This window comes from Vigna umbellata, chromosome 11 (genome assembly GCF_029865625.1).
Source record: "Vigna umbellata cultivar VRB3 chromosome 11, Vumbellata_1.0, whole genome shotgun sequence".
Lineage (NCBI taxonomy): Eukaryota > Viridiplantae > Streptophyta > Magnoliopsida > Fabales > Fabaceae > Vigna > Vigna umbellata.
This window is the reverse complement of record NC_142175.1, coordinates 33,318,317-33,341,978: the sequence shown is the minus strand read 5'-3', so window position 1 is coordinate 33,341,978 and position 23,662 is coordinate 33,318,317. Positions and strand designations below refer to the sequence as shown.

General features: G+C 27.2%; 3 protein-coding genes across 3 annotated transcripts; all 3 read right to left on the bottom strand.

Moving 5' to 3' along the window:
• Positions 1 to 2,261: 2,261 nt before the first annotated feature.
• Positions 2,262 to 4,592, bottom strand: LOC124835943 (transcription factor bHLH18-like). Its single transcript, XM_047310982.2, has 4 exons — positions 4,284 to 4,592; positions 3,740 to 4,210; positions 2,820 to 3,179; positions 2,262 to 2,684 (listed from the first exon to the last, which is right to left on the bottom strand). Exons 1-4 carry the CDS (start codon positions 4,323 to 4,325, stop codon positions 2,586 to 2,588), a joined length of 972 nt encoding a protein of 323 aa, XP_047166938.1. The 5' UTR covers positions 4,326 to 4,592; the 3' UTR covers positions 2,262 to 2,585.
• A 3,315-nt stretch (positions 4,593 to 7,907) lies between these two features.
• Positions 7,908 to 10,188, bottom strand: LOC124835933 (transcription factor bHLH25-like). Its single transcript, XM_047310968.2, has 4 exons — positions 10,092 to 10,188; positions 9,673 to 10,002; positions 8,360 to 8,707; positions 7,908 to 8,286 (listed from the first exon to the last, which is right to left on the bottom strand). The coding sequence occupies exons 1-4, from the start codon at positions 10,125 to 10,127 to the stop codon at positions 8,206 to 8,208; spliced, it is 795 nt and encodes a 264-aa protein (XP_047166924.1). The 5' UTR covers positions 10,128 to 10,188; the 3' UTR covers positions 7,908 to 8,205.
• A 7,744-nt stretch (positions 10,189 to 17,932) lies between these two features.
• Positions 17,933 to 22,047, bottom strand: LOC124835915 (transcription factor bHLH18-like). The gene is made up of 4 exons (XM_047310946.2): positions 21,831 to 22,047; positions 21,575 to 21,745; positions 18,269 to 18,601; positions 17,933 to 18,159 (listed from the first exon to the last, which is right to left on the bottom strand). Exons 1-4 carry the CDS (start codon positions 21,870 to 21,872, stop codon positions 18,088 to 18,090), a joined length of 618 nt encoding a protein of 205 aa, XP_047166902.2. The 5' UTR covers positions 21,873 to 22,047; the 3' UTR covers positions 17,933 to 18,087.
• Positions 22,048 to 23,662: the final 1,615 nt, after the last annotated feature.

Genomic DNA, 23,662 nt, shown 5'->3' with positions numbered 1-23,662 from the left:
ATATTTATAAAATTGATTCACAGTATAAACAATTTATAAATCACTTTTGTATTAATTGTGTAATCCGAAATTAAAATATTCTAACTTAGATTAAAAAATAAATTATTTACTAGTCCTATTGCAAGAATCTACATTCAATTGAATTAAATTAAATTGGTTCTAAAATAGTACATTAAATAAACACGGAGCCAAATTTTCTATAAGCAGCACCACATTGTATTCAATTAACTTTTCTATGGTATGTTGAAAAAAAAAAGAGTAAAAATAGAATTAGACAAGAAGTATTTTTTATTATATCAATCTTGTTTATCATGTTGTAATTATTTGTTATTATTACTATAGAAAAAGAAATATAGTTTAGAATAACGAAATATAGTTCGAATTTATTTTATGTCTTAATAATAATAATAATAATAATAATAATAATAATAATAATAATTAAATTTTAAATATTTATTATGTATGAACTCACACCACTTTTGTTTTCTTTTTCTTTCTTTTTTTTATTATAACCAAAGTCACATTTTCTTTCCTTTAAAGTCATAAAAAGAAATACGTCACCTTAACCTTAATCATTGTTCCATTTACTTTTTTTTTTTTTTTTATGTTTTCTTGAAGCTGATTGTAGTGCTAACGGTTTATAACTAACATAGTATACAACGTATTTTAAATATTTAATTAAAAAAAATTATATGTTGCTCATTTATCAATTTTTGTGATTTAAGAGAACCAAAAAAAAGACATAAATTTTTTAATTCTCGGACAAAATATATGACCAAAAATTTATAAAGCTTGTGACCTGAAGAATATATATCTTTATCTATCACTCTCAATCAAAAATCAAATATATATATATATATTTATATATATATATATATATATATATATATATATATATATATATATTTATTTGTATGGGTGTTTGAGTTTTTTTTTTAAAATTAAAAAGATCATTATTATCATAATTATATAAATGAATATAAATAATTTTTATTATTTTGTAAATAATTATTTTAATTTATAAAAATAGTAAGTTCTAAAATTAATTAAATAAAAAATAGATTAGACTTGGATTTAGTAATTATGATAAGGTTAGGCTCAAACCCATACAAAATATAGTTAATTTGAGTTGTTCTTCTAATTAAAAAATAAAAAAGGAAATTCTTTACAAGTTAAAATGATCTTATACATCACTTAAAGTTAAAATTTAAAGAAATTAAAACAAAAGTTATATAAAATATTTTAATTTTTAAGCTAATTTTAATTTATGGAAAACAATTATTTTAACTTCTTTATTTTATATGTATTTATAGAAAAAGTATTCATTAGTCAAACAGGCCACCTATGTATGCTCCACCGTCCAGTGAAGTGACTTTTTTTGAAGTTATTATATTGGTGTTATTATATAACAGGATATTTAATTGTCGTCACAGATAAATTTAATTATATAAAAACATTTCATATTATTCCATTTTCATTGTTTTAGTATTACTTTTTTTAAAAAAAATCCAACATGTATATGTTTATGCATGTCAAATAAGAATTACAATAAATTTCTTAAAATGAAATGAAAATTAAATTTATATATGTTTCCTATTTTTTCTCATGTTTAATTTGTAACCTCCTAAAAATTTTATAATCTAATAAATATGTTATAGATTTATTTGATATAAATATATGATCCATTAGTTAATATCATTAGATCATCAAAAGACTAGGACTTGTATACATACATTCGATCATCATCAAAAGACATTTTAATAATTGATAATATAATCATATAAATTTTAATATTTTTATATTTCACATCAATCAAATTTATTATAAACTTTTTATTTATTTTCCTTTAATTAAACAAATTCACGGTATCACTGGATTAAGGATGAAAAAAAAAACAAATAAAAAATAACTTTACGTTATTGGTAATTATATTATAATGGAATTTATGTGGATACAATAGTTGAAACATAATCTCAGTGCAATCATTTTCTTCACTTTGTCCATTAAAGTGAAACTTAAAAAAGTAACCTCAAAAGTTCACTCCATTCAACTAACAAAAAAGGAAGACAATTCTTCTTGCAATTTAGAACCCATTTTCTCTCTGTTTTGGACCTTTCGATCAAACCGTACGATGAAACATCAAAGTAAACTTCAGCATTTATGATTTGTCGTGCGCAACCTCTATCATCTACATTTTTGTTATTATTAATGCTATCATTCTCAATTATTTATTACTTTTTAATTATTAAAATAAAAGCTGATAATTAATGATAGAGCTGAACCATGGATATTTTTACCATAAAAAATATTAAAAATTACATATTTTTCTGCTTGACAAACATACATCAAAAAGGAGTTGTCGTACATCTTGTTACATGTGCTTCTCTTTCAGCATATTTCACTGAAAAACAACGTATCACTCTCCTTTTTCTCTCTCTCTCTCTGTTTCTGTCTTTATAAACAGCAACATCATACATGACAAACCAAGCCATATTGATATATAATCCACACGAAAGCCGACCAAAATCATAAACACCACAAACAAAAAATTTCCAATTTCACACTACAACCCCTTGTTTGATACACTAGTACGGATCACTGTCACTTACCAAATGAGACTTCGATAGAACTTCTCTCAGGTTTTTCACCAGATCATTCACTGTCATCTCATACTCCTCATCCATCTGCACTTAACAAACACCAAAGTGTTACAAATTTAACACCATTACAAATTTAGAATAACCATAGATTCATTGAATCAGATCACAGTGATTAGTCGATATAGAATTATTAAACTTGATTAAGGCATAATAAGATACCTGAGCTGTGATGGTAATGCAGAGAGCGGAATTCCCAAATGGCAAAACACTGCTACCGGTTACGCAGAGATGAAGATTTTCAAGATGGTCTAATAATTTTAGCTCAACACCATATTCTTTCTCACAGTGGATCTCAATGAGCACCTCCTTCCCCAACACTCTCGCTTCCATCTCAGGAAGCATGCTGGAGTTCGTTTCAGTGGAGTTGGTGCTGTCTTCATTTCCATTTGAGTCGGTTTTATTCACCAATATTACTGTCTCTGCTGCACTCTTTCTGTTTTGCTTCTCCAGTTCATCTACCTTTTCTTTGAGTTGTTTCACGTAATCGATCGCTGCTCGAAGCACCGAAGCCTTGTCCGTCTATAAATGGAAATTTCAATACTATAAGTAATTCCATTATTTTTTCCTTTTAATAATGACTATAACTTTTCTTTTGTAATCTTGTGCTTTCATCACTCCACCACGTGTTATCGCTCAGTGCTGACCTAAAAGTGATTCTTGTAGGATACAGATACACACAAACTCTAATCATGCGGAAAATTTGGCAGCCTTTTTTAAATCAAGTTCCCATCTTTTAACTTTATATCTCTTTTCATTACCTAATCCAACGAAAATAAGAAGATGGGTGTTTCCAATATAAGATTTTTCTAGGTCAATTCCTACGCACAATAATTAGTGAGAGATTAACGAGTTTACATCATATAATATAGCAAAGGTCGGTGACCCGGACAATGAATCTTCCTTTCACGATTGACAAGATCATATATATATATATATATATATATATATATATATATATACCAATCGATAATTAATCGTAGTGAAGTATGAAGTTGATTTAGGTTATAAAATGAGTTCAAGCTTCAATTTATGTTGTATTCGAATCGAGAACAGAAGATTGAGCCGATGAATTGGAGTACCTTGTTCAAGCCGGGAATGGTGGCTGAGAGTGCTATGAATCTCTCGGTGAGTTCTTGCCTCCTCTTTCTCTCGGCCATTATGTGATCGACGGTCTGAGAAGAGGTTCGGGTTCTCTTAGATGCTTGATTGGGCCTGGTTGTCGGGCTTTGAGTGTGGAGGGCCCGTTTAGCGGGTAAAAGGGAAGAAGGGACGGAGGGTTCGGGTGTGGCGGGTACCACCGTTGAGCTATCGAAGGAGAGAATGTAAGTCCGGGGAGCGGAGCGTTTGGAAGCGACGGTGTTAACGGCGGCGCTGGGGAGGAAGGAATTGGTTTGGACGGTCTTGGAAGCGCGAAAAGAGTGATCGCTTTCGCTCTCGGAGGAGAACGGCGTGGGCGGTGCCGGCTGGAGGATGATGTCGGTGAAGAAATCATCACAGTCATCGTTGATAGGGTCATAGTCGTAGAAGAACTCGTTCTGGCAATCCATTTCCTGCACGAAACGATCGATGAGTTTTGAATATAAGAAATCAACCAGATTTGACGGCGGTGGGTGTTGCAGTTACCGTTTGAGGATGCCAATCATTCTGCCATGAAACCTCCTTCATGGGAGTGATGAAATAATACAATAGATGTTTCTCAGGTAAGAGATAAAATAATAATAATAATAATAATAATAATAATAAAAAGAAAAAGGAGAAGCGGTGGTGTTGTGGTGGCAGAACTGCGTGTAACGTAGATATAATATAAGATAGGTAAGGATGCGACAAGATGATACTCGTTTTTCATGCATTTTAAATGTGAGTCGTTGGATGAGTGATTTTGAGATGTGAGATCATTCATGATGGGTCGCTGTGGTGCGCTCCAGAGTGTCGTATAGGCCCACTTTCACATCTCCACAATGTTAGCTCTCCTTTTCTTTACCATATCTGAGTTTATTTATATTAAAATTAATACGTTTAAACTATATTTTATACTTAAATTTTTAATAAATATTTAACTTAATACTACAAATTTATTGTTTAGGTGGTTAACAGTGTTAAACATTCTAATTTTCACACTCGTATGTCGACACGTAGACAAATATTTGATTAGAATAATCATATATATTAATATCATTAATTTAAAATTAATAATATATGTTTGTTAAATATGGAATAAGAAAGTACTGATTTTTTTTTCAGAGCTATAACTATGTTAGTAATGACCAATTTGAAAGTACAAAAATTTATTTAATTATATTTGTAAACTATTTTGTATTTTTCATTCAATACAAACAATCATTTTTTCTATTTTAATAAATTAATTTTAAATATCTAATAGCAAATGAAATAATAAATTTGACAAAACCAAATTTAGCTAACACTGTAACTTATAACTTTAGTATTATGTATTAAAAAATTAATTTTAAATAGTTTTTATTAGTAAATGAGTTTTAAATTTAATATAATCTCACAAAAAGCGATTTATAAAGTAAAATTTTTATTTAATTATGTATTTTAAATTAGTTTTATTTTTAGTTGAGAAAGGAATTTCTTTAGATTATTTATCTTAATAAAATTTATGATTGATTCGAAAAACGTCTTAAAATTTTGCTGATGATGATATAATCTGAAATCATTTTGATTTACTTGTACATTATAAATTACTGTTAAAAGTTTAGATTTTGGAAACACTTTCATTTTTTTCCGGTCAGGGTGAACAGGTATGCACATGCCGTGTTTGTGAAAATGAGTTTGGTGAGGAAGATTATCTCTTTGAAAGGCATTGAAGATGAAGATTTTCTCATGCAGGAAAATTCAAATAATGGAAAGGAAAATGATACTTGAACAACCATTTTTGACAACATTTAGACACGCGCACACGTGTCAAAATCTGAGTGGTCCAGTTGGAAAAATTAAATAAAAATGGACCACTCAGATTTTGACACGTGTGCGCGTGTCTAAATGTTGTCAAAAATGGTTGTTCAAGTGTCATTTTCCTAATGGAAAATGTTGTCATATCAAACCATAAATGCCTTTCTTCTAGCATTGATTGTCAACAATGGCAGCTCAGGGTGATGGGCCTGCTACTTGAAAGGTACAAATAAACTTCATAAATGTTATATATATATAACATCATAAACAGCAAGAAGAGAAAGAATAAATAAGCATTTTCCGAACATTAATTACACCAATAAGAATAGGTGTTGCTGCTTCTGTTAGCTCTGGGTGAAGCTCATGCTGTTCTTAATTAGGTCAAACTCAAACTCCATTAATACATATTTTTGTTAAGTCAAGAATTAAATATAAAATGAAATAAATATAAATTGTGAATCCAAGGTGATGATGATTCAGAATTCCATGCATGGTGTTATTATGATTGCGCATGTCAGAAGAACTGTACTCGTGCGAGTTTTCATAATTTTAGTGCCTACAGAAGAAATCAAATATGAGACGTATTGGAACTGGATCCTCTGCAATTAAAAAATAAAATCCACAAATATTCGTTTTCAAAATATATATTATTTTATAAATTCAAATATAAGAAAAGAAAATACTAGTTAATCATTTTTGTTTTTCAAACAGTGTCAAAAATAAAACTGTTGTAATGGATCGTGCTCCGAATTAAGGATATAAAAACATCCATGTTTGTAGATATCTTGAATGAAAGTGATACTCATCAACGTTTATTATTAGTAGGGAGATATTTAAATATCTATTAATAGATTGGGATGTGGGTATCATCTTTTGTATTTATTATTCGAAAAAAATAAAAATAAAATTTAATTTATAATTTATTAAATTAAATTATAATTTATATTATATAATTTTTTTGGATAATTATATAATATACTACGAAACTACGAAGGAAATGTTAGATATGAAGTTAGAGTGATACAAAATATTATATACATTTATCTAATTTAATGTTTTGATGAATAAAACAAGAAGACGTGGCTTTTGAAAATAAAACATGCGTACAATTATTCATTAGAAAATAAGCCAAATTTTAAAATTACGATAAAATAAAATATAATTTTAATAATTAATTTTAGATTATTATTATTATTATTATTTAACATCTAATATCCATATATCACACTTTATGGAGGAATCAAATAGCAAGAAAAATGGTACCAAAATAAGAAAACTAGTATGAATTATATCCTAAATACGTGGTCCTCTCATTTGGAAAAGGACAAAATAGGTAATTTCAGTCTGTGTTCTTTTCGCGCATGTGTTGCTTCTGTCTATCTTGGAAAATGAACGCAATAGTAACATCTCTAAAAAAGTATAATACACGTATTATATATATACATACATACATACTACAAAATGCTCAAATAGATTAGTTTTACAACCCAAATACTATAGTTTTTAAAATACTATATGCACCTCCTCTGTGCTAGGACGAGACGACTACTTTAATATTATATGTTTTTATACTAAATATCATTAATTATAAATAGAAAAATAAAACTAAGAATAAAACCATGCAATTGTATTAGAAATATAAAATTAATTATATAATTTTTATATGACATCACTTTAGTTATTTATTTATTTCTTTCCACCCTCACACTGATCCTTAAGCATTAAGGTTATTAAGAATGAATTAAATTACAACTAAACTAATAACTTGATGACTTTTAAAAAATACGCATCAAAATCTACTCACTATGTTTGCAGAAAATAAAAAATTGGATATTTCATTCCATTTAGTATAACAAATTTTCATCGACTTTTCAATCATAATAATAATATTTTTGTTTATGGTACGTGGAAATTAACAAAACCTCACTATTTTCTTTATATAAAAGTTTTACCACTCACTATAAGCGTATTCCACTAAGTAAATTACCATATTTTCATATTTGTAACTATGATTTTCATTAATCGAATTTAATAAAGCACAGCATCACATGTTTCCCCGCATATAAATTCATTTAACCTAAGTAACATTACAATCTTAAACATTTATCTAAATCAGTATATCAATCCAATTACGAAGGCATTTTCAACATGAATTAAATAATTACTTTAACGAGTTGTCTTATTTTTTATTTGTTGGAGTAATATTCTTTAAAAGAAAACATAATTGATTCAAAATTTTCTCTCATAAACAAATCTAAATTCTGCACTTACACAATATAACATTATTTAAGCATTTACTGTACTGCGCAAGTTACCAATTTCTACAACCTTTTTTTACCAGAGAAATTTATGGACTTTAAGCTACTATATTTGTTAATTAATTCTTTCAGATTAAAATAATATAAGTATATAAGTTTAAGTCTTATACACCATTGACAAAAGTTTTGCAGTATCAGACCTTTATAATGGATCTAGCTTTGAATCTATTGATCTTTTCCTTCCTTTTGTTCCATCTCCCGACATGGTGTTGTAGCATTTCGAAGAAATAAACGTTAAAAAAGAAACAGTAACATCATTAATAACGTGAGAACTTCAATTCAATGAACAAATGTTGGAGAACTCGATCACACAGTTACACCTCATAAAACACGAAAAGATTCTGCTTCAACGTCTTAACCAAATCAGTCACCGTCAAGTTGTACTCCTCACTCATCTGCATCACAGTCATTATTTATAATTTCAAATTATGATATTGTGGATCCTACGACAGAAATCAAATGGCTTACCCGAGCAACAATGATGATGTTGAGAAGAGAGTTTCCAAATGGCAATACGCTGCTACTGGTTACTGAGAGATGAACACCTTTTAGAAGGGTCATTAGGTTTAGCAAGATATCCTTTCGTTTCTCACAGTAGATTCTAATCAGCACTTCATTCTCTAACCCACTTGCTTCAACTTCAGGGAGCACTTCAATGTCAGAATTTGCTGAACATGATGCTGAACAAAGGTGTGATTTGGCTATGATAAACGGCTTTACACTGTTATTGTTGCTCGCTTTTTCCAACACTGCTATGCGTTGTTGAAGTTGTCGCATGTACTTTATGGCTTCCCCAAGGATTGATACCTTGTCTATCTATGTTTTAACAATGCATATTTTTACCCCCGAGAGTCAAAAACCAGCTTTCAAAAAGTAGCTTATAATAACTATTAAAATCTTTAGACATATAAAATAGCTAGTATTGAGGTAATTTGTGTTAGGTCTGATTGATGAGTATTTTAAACCTAACTTAATTTCAGAAAACAAATTTAAGAGTAAGGTTTGTATCCACTTATATACTATAAATTAGTTTTATAACTAATTGATGTGAGACTTTCAACAAATCTCTTAATCTAATATATATATATATATATATATATCGTGCATAAGACTAAATATTAAGAAATGATACTAGTGGTTCGATAATAAGTGAAACAATGTATCCACATAAATTTTGCTAAAATAAACTATAACCTGATTATGATATCATGTTAAGAATATTTTCCTCATTTGATCTTATTTCCTGATTTGAAACAAATACAATAATCTTAAGACATATATTTAGAAAAGTAATTCTTAATATATAATTAGCTAAAATACAGTAACAAAATATATTTACATATATATTTTAAGAAAGAAAACACATGCAAGATTCAATATGGTTCTCAAAAGGTGATAGTTTAGATAATTAGTATAATTCATGCCCTTTACACACTGTGTCAGTGTGTTGGACACTCTGAAGTTCATAACTCCAATCTCAGACTAACAAATTAAAACATAAATCAAAGTTTGTGCCATGACTAATGTTATAAGAGAAGGTATACACCATGGATAAAGATTGAATAACATAGATATATAGATAGATACATGGAGGTATGAGATTAATTCAGTGATAAAAATTAGAAAGGAAAATGAAGGAAGGTTGAACTTTCTCACTGATATTTGAAAGCTATCAAGGATTATAAGAAAAGTTAAGAAAGATCACAAGTTCAACTTCTCTCACTAAGAAACAAAATAATACTGACTATATATCGATAAAAAATAAAAATATAAATAGATACCTTCTTCAAGCCAGGTATGGTAGCTGAGAGTGCTATGAATTTCTCTGCTATATCCTGTCTCCTTTTTCTCTCAGAGATGATGTGATATTCTATCTCAGAAGAAGTTCTTGCCCTTTTTGTTCCTTTCTTCTCCCTTCCCTTTGCCTCCAACTCTTGATGCTTCTCGACACCCCTTTTACGCCAACAACACTTTGAATGTTCCTCTTTTACCTCCATACATGCTACCTCGTTATTGGAGCTATCACATCCCTGCCCAGCACTATTCAACCACATCATCTCTTCAAAGAGTACACCGTCATTGCTGGTGCACCCAAAGTTGTCATTCATTCCCTTTCAACACAAATAAACAGGTTAATTGGCTACACAACGATCGATCCAAGTCTGAACAAACAACATCTTATGAAACGATGAGTGATTACCAAATGAGAGAGCCAGTTTTGCCACGAGTCCTCCATCGTGAGAGCATGTGGTTGTGTTTTTTCTTGGTGCTTCTAGAATTAATGCTTGAAAACCTACCATATATTTTATGGATTTATTTTAAATGGATGGTTATGATAAAGATGTATTAAAGTGAAGATAATGTGCAGTGAGAGATAATACTGGATGTGAACCGTTGGATGATGGAGCATCTAATAATAGGGTAAAGGACTCTGAGTTGTCGACGGAGGAAAAAGCTGTTTGGCAGGTTGGGACTTGGGACATAACATAACGTAAGACGTGGTACACAGTATAAGAGTACGTACAGTAGAAGAGTACGTGTATAGTTTTTTAACTTTCATGGATAAAAAAAAAATAAATAAATAAACAAGTACGAGTTCCACAAACGAGAAAGTAGAGCAGTATATAAAAATGAAAGATTCATTAATTCATTATTTTAAAATTTTGAATAAAAAAGACGTCGATCGATGTCTTGTATAGTTGATTCACAATTCGCTATCGATATTCTTTTCATATTTCTTAAGGATTAAAAATTACTTTTCACAAACAAACCGGAAAGTATAAGGGTGGATATTACTAAGTTAAACCGTTAAACTGTAATATATAGGACCATACGAGTTCTACTGTGTTTAGAAACGAACAAAGAGATCATGAGAAAATTTTTGGACAACAAAGTCAAAAGTTTGGCCATGGTTGAGAAATAAAATATCAAAGAGAAAAATTTTCATACTCTTATTGGTGTCTATGTCCAAAAACATGTATTTAATTTGTCCTATATTAGTTTAGAAGTGAGATAAAAATAAAGGTCTCATATGTTATTATCTTTCATTCTAATCCTTATTGTCATCACATATGTTATATGTTGTTTTTGTTGTTAAGATTTTTAAGCAAACTAATTACAAAGATTAGCTATGTCTTGGAATCATGAGAAACAAGCACTTAAAAAAGAAAATTTCGATTGTTGATTCAGGTGGAAAAGATGATTTACGAAAATTTGTTGGACATCAATTTTTTACAGATATATTGTATGGTAGATATAGAATGTTAAATATATTTCTTACAATACAATTGTTTAAATATATATTTTTTTAATATTTTGATATGTAAAAATCATAAGTATCACAATTGTGTTTTGTCTTGTGGAACGTTTGAGTGTTGTTTGTTAGTTTTGTATGTTGAAAATAAGATACAGTATTCATAAGTTTAAATTTTTTTCATCTTTTACGTTTTTATCGGTATTGTACACGGTTGAAACATCCTTAATCTTTCATTCTTTTATTTATATATAAGTGATTATTTAAAAAATATTAAATAAAATAAATATTTATTTAAATATTTTAAAGAGTAATATTTTAATTATGTTGATTTCATTTTTTAATTTCAATTTTTAATATAACTTATTATATATATTATGAAAGTGGATTATCATATGAGAGAAAGATAATGATATTTTGACAACATTTTTTTATAACATTTTAATATCATTTACGTGTCATTTTATGATTAGTCTATGTCAATATTTATAATTATTATTATTGATTGTGAAGTAATTTTGAACTAATCACATATAATATGCAGATGATACTAAAATGTTGTGATAGTATCTCTGAAGAAATACCTAAAGAATGAGAAAGTAATAGATGTCCGGTTTAATGTCTCAATAGGTCCCTATTTTTGTTCAGAATTTGAAATAGGTTCCTTTATTTTTTGGCGTCTCAATTGGGTCCTTATTTTTGTTAATTTGATGCAAATAAATCATTTCCGTCAATTTCATCAAACGCGTTAATGAATGTGTGACGTGGCCTGAGGACAGTATTGACACGTGTAAGGCCACGTCACACATTCATTAACGCCGTTTGATGAAATTGACGGAAAGAATTTATTTGCATCAAATTAACAAAAATAAGGACCTAATTCAGACGCTAAAAAATAAAGGAACCTATTTTAAATTCTGAACAAAAATAGAGACCTAAAAAGACATTAAACCATAGATGTCCTTCGTGTAACAAAAATTAAAAAAGAAATAGTGAGTGAGTGAGTAATAACCCTAGCTTGGAGGCACAATAAATAAAGATGACGTGAGAATGTGAAAAATATACTGAAAAGGTCGGTAGAATATTGGATGTGTCCATAGCATAAGACAGAGTATTGCATTGATGACAGATGTGATTGAGCTGAGGACATAGGGAATGAAATAAATGGAACTAACAGCTGAAATTAATGACAGTATTCTGCTTTGCATCTGTACCTTCTTCACTTCACAACAAGATAATTATAATAATCATTATTTCTCTTTCAGGATTACTTTTTTTCTTCTTCTTATCTTATGTCTTAAATTACACTTATAGATATTAATTTTAATGATTTAAAATATGTTAAAAAAGAATTAACATATAAAAAAATTATTTTTAATATTTAGTATATAAGAAATCAATTTTATAACTCAGTCAATTTTTATAGCTACAATATCCAAACAACACAAATTTACCATATTATATATATATTTATGGTTATTAATTAAAAATAATATGAAAAAGAAATAATTTTAAATATAGTTAATTATAATGGATGTTAAAATTTTAAATGAGAGTCTAACTACATAAAAATGAAAGAATGAACAACTATATAAAATTGAAGATGTATTAACTCATTAATTTTAAAATTTTAAATATAAAGTAATATCAATTTTTTATATAGTTCGACTCAAGTCTCATTAGTTTTATGGTTGAAAGTTTCACATTGATTAGAAATAAGATCAGTTTAAAATATATAAATAAATACAAACCTTATTTTAAAATTTAAAATATATCTGTGGGATTGAGTTAGACTTAAATCAATTTTTTAACCTGATATCAGAGTTAGATTAGAATTTATCGACACTGTCTTGTTCAATAAACATCCTTCGTATACCCAAAATATTCCATTCCGGATGGATCCAACATGTTCTTCTCTTTCCTAAAGTATAAATTTGAAACCTTATATAGAATATTGAAATAGAATTGTAGATGTATAAAGTAGTAAAAGTATGGTTAAGTTTGGATTATTTGAATGTAATATAGGTGACAGAGTAGGTGTAGTATATAGCATAACTATTTCAAAAAGATCATGAATTATGAAGAAAGGTACACTATGAAAGCAGATTCACAATAGGAGAAGGGTTGGACCCCCCATTCGTGAAGATGACCCTATGATAGCACCTTTGCAGACTGCAAAAAGAAAAAATACAACAGCTGTATAATTCTTTTAAACCTATTATTAAATATGTGGTGGGAATCTAACTGTTTCTGTAACTACTTCTTTAAATATAAATAAGAAAGTTATTTAGAATTATATGTAATATCAAAATAATCTTTGAAAAATATAATTTTTTTTATAAAATTTGTAAATTTTTATATAATTTTATGACAACAAAACTATAAACTCTTCCTTTACAATTTTATTAAAAAATTATACACTCTTCTATTACATACAATTATCTAAATTTTTTGTATACTAAAAATATATTAAGTAACTCAGAAATAATTTAAAAAATAAACTCTTTTCTTTTATATTTTTCTGCTATTCTCTTATTCATAAAAAAATTAGTGAATATTTTCATGAAAATCAATATATCTCTTACCAAATGTCTCACACGTTCTAAATCAACAAAAGTTAAACATTACAAAGACGAAAATTCAAAAATTTATTGTTTTAAATTTTTTTAATAAGAAATGGTATCATTCTTTTTGTATTTGAATTAGATTTATATCTTAATGGCAGTGTGATTTTTGACCATCTTTTTTTATGAATATACACTTTAAAATCCCAGGAATGGTATGGTGAGATATAGTAGACTTAACTTAAGATTTAATTCATGAACACATCCTGAAAAATATCAAAGTGAAATTTTATTTTTATGTTATGTCGTTTGTTGAGAGACGTCATTAAAATTAATTATTATAATATGAAATATTGTTCATTTTAGAGATTAAAGTTTCATTATAATTTTATTTTTTTAAAAAAGTTAAAAGAAAAAAAATATTTAAATGATCTTAAACGTAGACTATTAAAAATAATAATAATATATTTTAGAAAGAATCTTTGTAAAAAAAAAAAAAAAGATAATATAGTAAAAAATGTAGAACAAGTGTGGTATTGTTACTGCTGTGTGTTTCCTCAAAATTTGCAACAGATATTGTCATATATGCATGTTATCGGAAAACCCCAGCTTCCAAGTGTAGAAACAGATTATGCAGGGAAAGTGAGTGTTCAACTATATAACGACACCGTATCAGATACAAAACATATACAAAAGGACAACATGTATTACATGATAGCGATTGTTCAACAATCTATACAGAACAATGCTTTTTATCTTTGCTATATTTTCATCTTCTTCAACAAGATATTGTTGCCTTTAATAAGAAAAAAATGTTTATTAGAAATACAATATTAATAAAATCTAAACTCAATCATATACAAAAAATAATAATATCGTTTATGACTATGATTATTGATTGTGGAGTAATTTTGAACCAATCACAGAATTATACGTAGATGATGATGTTAAAATATTATAAAAAGATATTATCACAGTATCATTATTCTATAAAAAAACTACATTCAATTCAAAATCTTTTTTAACATTCTAATAATAATAATAATAAATATAAATATGAAGAGAAGAAAAGCTTTATCTGGAAAGATAATTTCTTTTACTCTTTTTTAAGAGAAACAATTTAAATTTATAATTTATTAAGGTTAAATTTTGTCATTGCTATTTCTCTATCTATATTTAGCACGTTGTGTATTCTCTAATTTATTTAGTATACATAACGTTTATATTTTGTTTTTCGAAAACAATCCAGCCACATATTATACTGATCGAAATTACTACTCTGCCCCCCCCCCCCCCCAAAAAAAAGTAAATGGACACGTATAGTACGGCCCGAGCCCAACTATCTCACAATTCATAAATACTATTCACACTCCTTCTTTTCCTATTGCACCTCCTCTTTCTTTTTTTCTTTTTTATTTCCAACAAAAATACCTTTCTTGAAACTACATTCTTTATTTTTAATATTTAAAAAGGCTTGTAGAAAGTATTCAAGCATTTCCGAATGGCTACCATGGAAATATAAACTAAATCACCGATGAAAAAACAATTATATTATATATTAAAAATTTCACATTAATTAGTAATAAGACATATTTATAATATAAGAAATGATATTTGACACACATATATTTTTTATATTCTTTTTGATACTATTTTTTTACTTTTTATAAAATAAATATAAATATATGGCACACGACATCAAAATCTTTCAAAACCTATTTTAGCATGCTTAGAAATAAAACATATTTACAAAAATATTACAATGAGTAATAAAAGTAATATATATATATATATATATATATATATATATATATATATATATATATATATATATATATATAATAAAAAAAAGTGATTAATTAGGGTTTTGAATACCTCGAAAAGTGATGTATGCTCACATCTTACTCATGCCAACTATGGGTTCATCTCATGTCATGGTCAACAATATAATAGTATATGATAAGTCACAACCTCCATTGTTGGTCCAAGATCTATATATGAATAATGTACGAAAGCCACATTTCACATTTCAGATACTTCTTACACTTCTTTGTTGTTTTCCATCTTTTTCTGATATGTGTTACTTCTCTCGGAGGAAGATGTTCCTTTGCATCAAACCATATTAAATAAACCTAAATTATTTTCTGTTAAAATCATTTTTAAGAATTCAGTGCTTACTATATTCAGTAATTTCACTTTTTCTTTATCAACATTCTTTTGTCCCTCTTTTCACATATATAGTTTGAATGCACGTTAAAAATAATGATCATATTATTTTGACATCCCAAAATTTTTATACATGCTTTACATTTACTATTTTGTCTTTTAATATCTTTTTTCTCTTTAAAATACAAAAATTTACTTTTTTATTAATCAAAATATTTCTAAAATTGGGTGGGGTTAGAAAACATTTTCAAAGATAATTTGTACGTGTTCTCTGAAAAGTTCATAACACAGACCATGAATTTTCACCAAACAAATGTAACATTTTGAAGAGCATTGACCATTATATTTGGGCCTTTTTTGTCATATAACAGGAGAAAAATACTTTTAATTTAACCTTACACCTATAGTTATTTAATATATATAGTTCTCAATTAATATCTTAATACACTTCAAAATTCCTTATTTCCATTACTAAGATTAAACCATTTTAGTTTAGGAATCGATTCTAATATTTTTCTTTTCTCTCATCCAGTATTTTTCTAAGTTGATTGTATCACAGATTAATTTTCTTGTACTACCGTTATTTTTCTTAGTACCATGAGATTTTGGTTGTAAATAAAAATATTACGAGAAAAAATATATGTAACTTTATTATTTACTACTCACTCTTCAATAATTTAAGAAGAACAATTTTACAGTGTAGACTCTAACATTCATCGATAAATTCTTATTAAACCTAAATAAAATATTAAGATATTAACATCAAACACTGTGATTTAAAATATCTATCAAAAAGATATTTGTGAGCTCTTTATAAATGAGTCCTACGTTAATTTTATACAACGTAAATATAAATTCAAAATTCAAAATCTTAATACAATGAGTTTTTAAGTCTTTTTTGTATTTTATATTATGTATGGCCTATTTCTATTGTCTATAAAACTCTAAATTGTCCATTGGGATGTCCAACTGAACCCGTTACATGTTTAATACTGAGACTAACATAAAATTCAACTAATCTGTTATTGGGTCTGTCGATGAGTCAACTATATAAGGGTTCGGCACCACTCTCTACCAAAAACCCTTGAGACAATGTATTAATGAGTCTTTCACCTTTATATACTGGTCTACTTTCTCATTTCTATCCAATGCGGGACTTGGACTCACGCTTGAATTCCCAACATCTGTGTCAATAAATTGTCTCTCGTTATAGATGATAATGGTATGTGATACACCATACAACCATACTATGTTTGTCTAGAAAAATTTTGTACCTATTGTGCAGTAATGGTTGCTAAAGACTTAACTTCGATCCATGTAGTAAAGTAGTAAATGCTGACTAGTAAGAACTTGACTTTGGGCTTTGTTGGGAGCAAAATGGTCAAGAATGTCCATCCTCTACTTCACAAAATGGCATAGAGAGAAGACATGATGTAACTCCTCTTGCTTGCAGTTTATAACGTTGTCATGCAAAGTACACACTTCTTAACACAATACATAATTCATTGACAATTATAAATAGTTGAGGTTTTATCAAACTTAAATATCTCATTAAAATATTATTCATTGGTTGATGTGGATAAAACGTTAAGCTTTTGCAAAAACACAAACAAAATAAATGTTAAGGTTTAATGTTAAAATTAATATTAATTTTTTTTATGTGGATAAATTTTAAGAATTATGTAAATCAAACTTACCAAATAGACTTGTAAAGTAAAAATCCATTTATAACTTTAATTAATTGATGAAAGATTTCCAATACACTCTTCACCGGCCCACACATATACATATTTAACTTATATATCTTAACATCGAATCTCTCCAATTTATGTTGGAATCTTCCTACGTAGACGACTCATGTAGCTTACACAATCTATCCAATATATCTTTCTCATATAAAAAGATTGAGAAAATTAGACGTGGCTCGGTTCCTCTAGTCAAGGAAAAAACAATGAAAAAATGGTTGAATTCGAAAGGTGTGCCAAATCTAACACACCCAAACTTAAAATTAATGAGTGCATAGGTCAATGATCTGTGCACAGCATCCCACAAATGCTATTTTCGAAATACTTTTTTATTTGTGAAAAGAAAGATATCGAGAGTGACGTCTTTAACAGTGACATGATCATGAAATTTACTGAATAAAAGAATGTTGAAAAGAGTAAACTAAACAGTTTATTACTAGGTTTCTCAAACAGTACAATTAGCTCAGCCTACTGATTCAAGATCGTTAATCTCAGTGTCTCCACCAGCTCATCCACTCCCATCTGGTATCCCTCTCCCATCTGCAACACACATAATAATTCATCTTAATTCAGCATTTATTTATTTATTATCAAAAAATACAATAAAAAATTATTTATTCATTATCATGTTGAATAGAAGAATGTGTACCTGAGCAATGATGGTGATGTCGATGGTGGATTTTCCAAAGCGCAAGACGCTGCTGTTGAGCACAGATAGATTGATATTTTCGAGGTGTGATAGTATTTTGAGCACGATTCCTTTCTGTTTCTCACAGTGAACTATTATCAGCACTTCCTTCTGCAACACTCTCACTTTCACTTCTGGAAGAATTTGATTTGATCCATTGGAGTTCACTTCGAAGGAGCTGCTGCTGCTCGCGCAAACCTTGTTCGATTGAACTTCTTGTTCCAGCTCTCTCACTCGTTGCTCAAGCTGTTTCACGTAGTTGCTGGCTTTGTCTAGAATCGATTTCTTGTCCATCTTTTCATTCATTTGTATGCAAACAACAGTTTTTCATTTGTCAATGAGTTACCAAAACAGAGACAGTGAAGGTTTTCTTAGATCGTCGTAGGATTGTGTTGATGAAAATATGTTTCGTGTCGCAGTTTTCTGAAGTAAATATGTTAAAGAAGAAACAGATTTATGAAGTAAACCCTAAATATATACACACACTAAAATTCTTCTACCACTGTAAAATAAATGCACACACTACCATTGTCACAAAATAATAAAAGAAAAACTTAGTATGCAAAGATCAAACTTCTTTATTAGGAAAAGTTTTATTTAAGAAAATAACAAGAATAGAGCCAAATACACACACACACACACACACACACACATATATATATATATATATATATATATATATATATATATTAGAATATTATTGTGTTTGGTATTTTTTTTAAATTATATGATTGCCGACCAATAGTAGTTATATATGTTATTAGCATTATAATATGTTATTGATAAGTTATTAACACTGATATTAAAATTAATAGTGTATTTATCAATAATATAATAAGTTATTAAATATAGATTATAATATATTTTAAAAAATAATAATAAATACAGTAGATATAATGTAAATATATTATAAAAAATAATTGAAATATTTATGTATAAAAGATAATCCAATTAGATGTTGAATATTTACATTATATATTTTTAACTATTCTTTTTCTATTATATACATAATTATTAATTTATGTATTAATACGCTAATACATGATTTTTGCAATTAGTAGTGATAAAAATATGATATGGGTATAAATTTTATTGAGTAGAATAAGCAAAGATGTTGAATATTTATCCATTTTCTATTATATATCATTATTAATTTATCTAGTATTATATATATATATATATATATATATATATATATATATATATATATATATATAATTTCTCAATTATTAGTGATAAATATTTGCACTTTTTTTTGCTCGAGTAAGAGAGTAAAATAGTTTTAAAATTAGTATGAGATAATGCAATACATTTTATCCATCTTCCTTTATTACTCATATTTCTCTCTTTTTTCTTTTTTTTTTATTTCTCCCTTATGCTCTCCCATCATGCAGTAAGGCGTTCCAATCTCAACTCTAACGTTTCAGCATTTATTTTAGGCTTAATTATTTTTCTTTTCAATGTTATTGTTTATTTTTCTTTCATTATTAATAAAATGTAATTTATAATTAACATATACTAACAATTTATAAAATTATAACAACGTCACTTAGTATACGGAAGTGCTACGTGATTCCATTTTCATATATTAAAGGTCACATTATTATAGGAAAAATTATTTAATTTTTGTTTTACTTTTTTTTTTTGCAAGCCATTTATTTATCAGGTTAATAGTTACTGATAGAAAAAGAATCAAAATCATATAATAGTTATGATAATTGGGTAACCAAAAGTATTTAATCGAAATTTTAAAAATTAAAGTTATACTGTTACGTACTGTATTTGAGAAATGCAATTTAATCTCATTCAATCCTTGGTTTAAATTAATTTCCTATTTCTTTGTATACAGCATGTTGCAAACCAGTGGTCCCCCAATTAAGTGTTTTTAAAATCCTAAAGAAAATTATAAATCAAAGACCATAAGACATTGACTTCATTAGCTACTTTGCTTATATTATACTATATTAGCATATCTTTCACGATAAATAATTCATTAATGTGAAAATAGCTTCACTTTCAAGCTTCTTCTAATTAATAATTAAAGACCAATGTTTCATTAATAAATGTTCAATTATATTAAAATATAATATTTATTACGAATTCAAGAAGCAACCGTCATCCTGTGTCATGTCTTATTTTTCTTCTACAAATATTATTTTTAAGAATTTATACTGCTCAGACACTACTCTATTTGGATTAATTGATTAAGATACATGGATATAATTTCAAGAAAAAGAAAAAAAATTGCTTTTTTTTATAGCCGATGTAAGCTGTACCAGATTGTTAATTTTTGTATTTAAAAATAATATCAAAATACTGATTTTAAGGATTTTACCAGGTTGGATTACTATGATAATAAATTAAAATTGTGTCACAAATCTTTTTAAAAAAGTAATTGTAGGACACTATTTAGTGTAATGCATAATATCAACAATTATATATATATATATATATATATATATATATATATATATATATATATATATATATATATATATATATATATATATATATATATATATATTTAGGACAACTTGACAACACACCTAGAACTTCTGACTTTTTACTTTTTAAGAAAGAAAAGACAAAAATTATTTACACACACAACCATGCAAACAAATACATCATATGAGTGTTTATCAAAAATAGGTTTAAGTTAATCTACCACACCACACCTTTAAGTTTTTGTTCGAAAAATATTTTTACACAATTTGTTTTTTCAAAATTTTAATACAATATATATATATATATATATATATATATATATATATATATATATATCATTTTTCTTTGTTAATTTATTATTTATTTATTATTATGTTAACATATTCTAAATCTAATAAAAATTCACGCTGTGTTAAAATATTATAAAAAAATGTGTCGAGATATTATTTTTTTCCTTTTATTTTATACAGTAGAACATCATTAACCAGCCAATATGAAGTGGCATTTCCTACCATTATATGTATTTTCAAATTAACAAAAATAGTTCAAACACAACAACATTAATCTGTCAATCTACTTTGTTAAGTAAAAAAAAACACAGATAAACTTTAAAAAGGCGAACTAAGTTTTAAGAATAGAATAAAATAATAAATACATTTAAATTCAATATTTTTCCTCTTAAACAAGATTTGCAGTAGTTCATAAAGAATGATAAAAGGAAATAAAATGATTTTGAGAAGTAATAAAATTTGAATATATATATTTAGAATAGTCGGTGGAAGAAATTAAATTCAATGGTTAGTAAAATTGAGAAAAACTAACCTTCTGAAAACCAGGAATGGTTGCTGAGAGTGCAAGGAACCTCTCCCTGAGTTTCTGTTGTCGTTGTTTTCTGTCCGTACTTTTCATCTCAGGAAAGGAATCTCCGTCATCCTCCTCGCTCGCGAATTCTTCATCATCAAAACATAAATCCTTAACGTCATCACCTGCTTCCTATGCACAACAAACATCATCGTACGACAGATTTAGACATAAACATAGTAATTCATATCTCATATACATAGTATCATAGTTTTACCAAGTAAGAATCAGAAGGCCAATTTTCCCCTGATTCCTCCATTGATTTCAAGAGAGAGAAAGAAAGAGAGAGAAAGCGGTTGGATCTAGTAATTGTAAGGTGAGTGAGGGAGTGAAGAGAGTGAAGAGCTGCAGTGTGTGTGAATTGGAGTCATGAAAAAACATAAATAGAAAAAAAGAAAAAAAAAAAGATAGTGTGCTGAAAGATGAGATTGGAAGGTGGCGTGGTTATGGATATATATATATCTCTACAATACTCGCCAAACATGCTCGTTCCATCTTCACCGTTCAATTTTCTTGTTTTACACTTGTCATCATCCAGGGCAGGGTCAGACGGATAGCGTGGTTCGCGTGTTCTATGTTAGGACGTCGCTGCTGTTTTATTATTAAATAAAAGCCATCGAGGGTTAATTTTGTCAGTTTCTCATTACCAAATGCCGAAGGTGGTTTCCTAGGTTGTAGTCTCTTCTTTATCTGCTTCTACATATATTTTTTATTATTATTATTCTTTCTCTTCTATATCTTATTGAGGTGACTGTATATGAAACAAAATAGGATAGTTAAAAATTAAATATATAGAAATTTATTTGATGATTATAAATAAAGGGAAATACATAGACAAGTAAGATTGATATTTGATTGAATTGTACTTTATGTTTATGGATTGTTTGTAGAAAAAAAAACAGAGGGGAATAAATAGTGGGATTTGTAAAGGGAAAATGAATATATTTTATTTTTAATATAATAATGAAAAATATAATTTTAGTGTAAAATATTTTATTTCATTCATTTTGTTTAGACTCTAACATTAGTTGAAATAATTGAACATATGTTTTGAATTTTTTATTTTCTTTTTATTTTAAAAATTTAAAATTTTAACCTATGAATTCATTTTCAATATGATTTTAAAGACAATCTTATCATGATTATAATGTAAATCAATTTACCCTTATTTACAAATGCTGATTATATTAAGTATTTATTAATTAATATCATACTTATTAAATGATATATGTTAAAAAATATAATTTTTGTATGACTTAACATATAGAAATTTCATTTTGTATGATTTAATCATTCAAAAATTTAATTTTTATATAATTTAATTGTATAAATTAAAATTTTATATAATGAATTAAAATTTTATATAATGAATTAAAATATATAAATATAATTATATTAAACCGACATTTTAATTAAACAAATGAAAAAAGAAAATATGGAAAAAAAATAAAAAAAAAAGAAATTGAAAAAATTGAAAAAATAAGTTAAAATTTTATTACAAGGGTAATAGGTATTGTTTCTGCTTAAATGGGACAAGTATGATAAAATAAACTTTTTTATAATTATTTAAAAAATAATTTTCAAAATAAAATTTTCAAGTAAAAGGTTTTACCAAGTTCAAAATGTTTCTGCTAAATCTTTAATGAGCTTTAGTTCAAAATAAAACTTAATGTATATGTAAGGATCTAGAAAATAGAGTATTAGAGTAGATAGATATACTAAAATAATGAGACGAACATTTTATTTTAAAATAAATCTTATAATATAAATAGAATTTTCTAAAGCTCGGTTCATTATCTAAATACACTTCATCTCTCTAGAATATTATTCCTTAGAGTTCTCTGATATCTCTCTAGGATTTCTCTCATTTGAGCTGTCTGATTGACGATCAAGAGGTGCCCAAACACAGCGCAGAGAGCTACACAACTGACCGATCAATTTCGTAATTCTAGCTGGTAAGTTGTTTGTCCTCTTTCTCCGAACGTTCTTGAGTCTTGATCATGCAAATTGTGTTGTTGCATGTATCTTGTATCTTTCTTCTTCAATTCT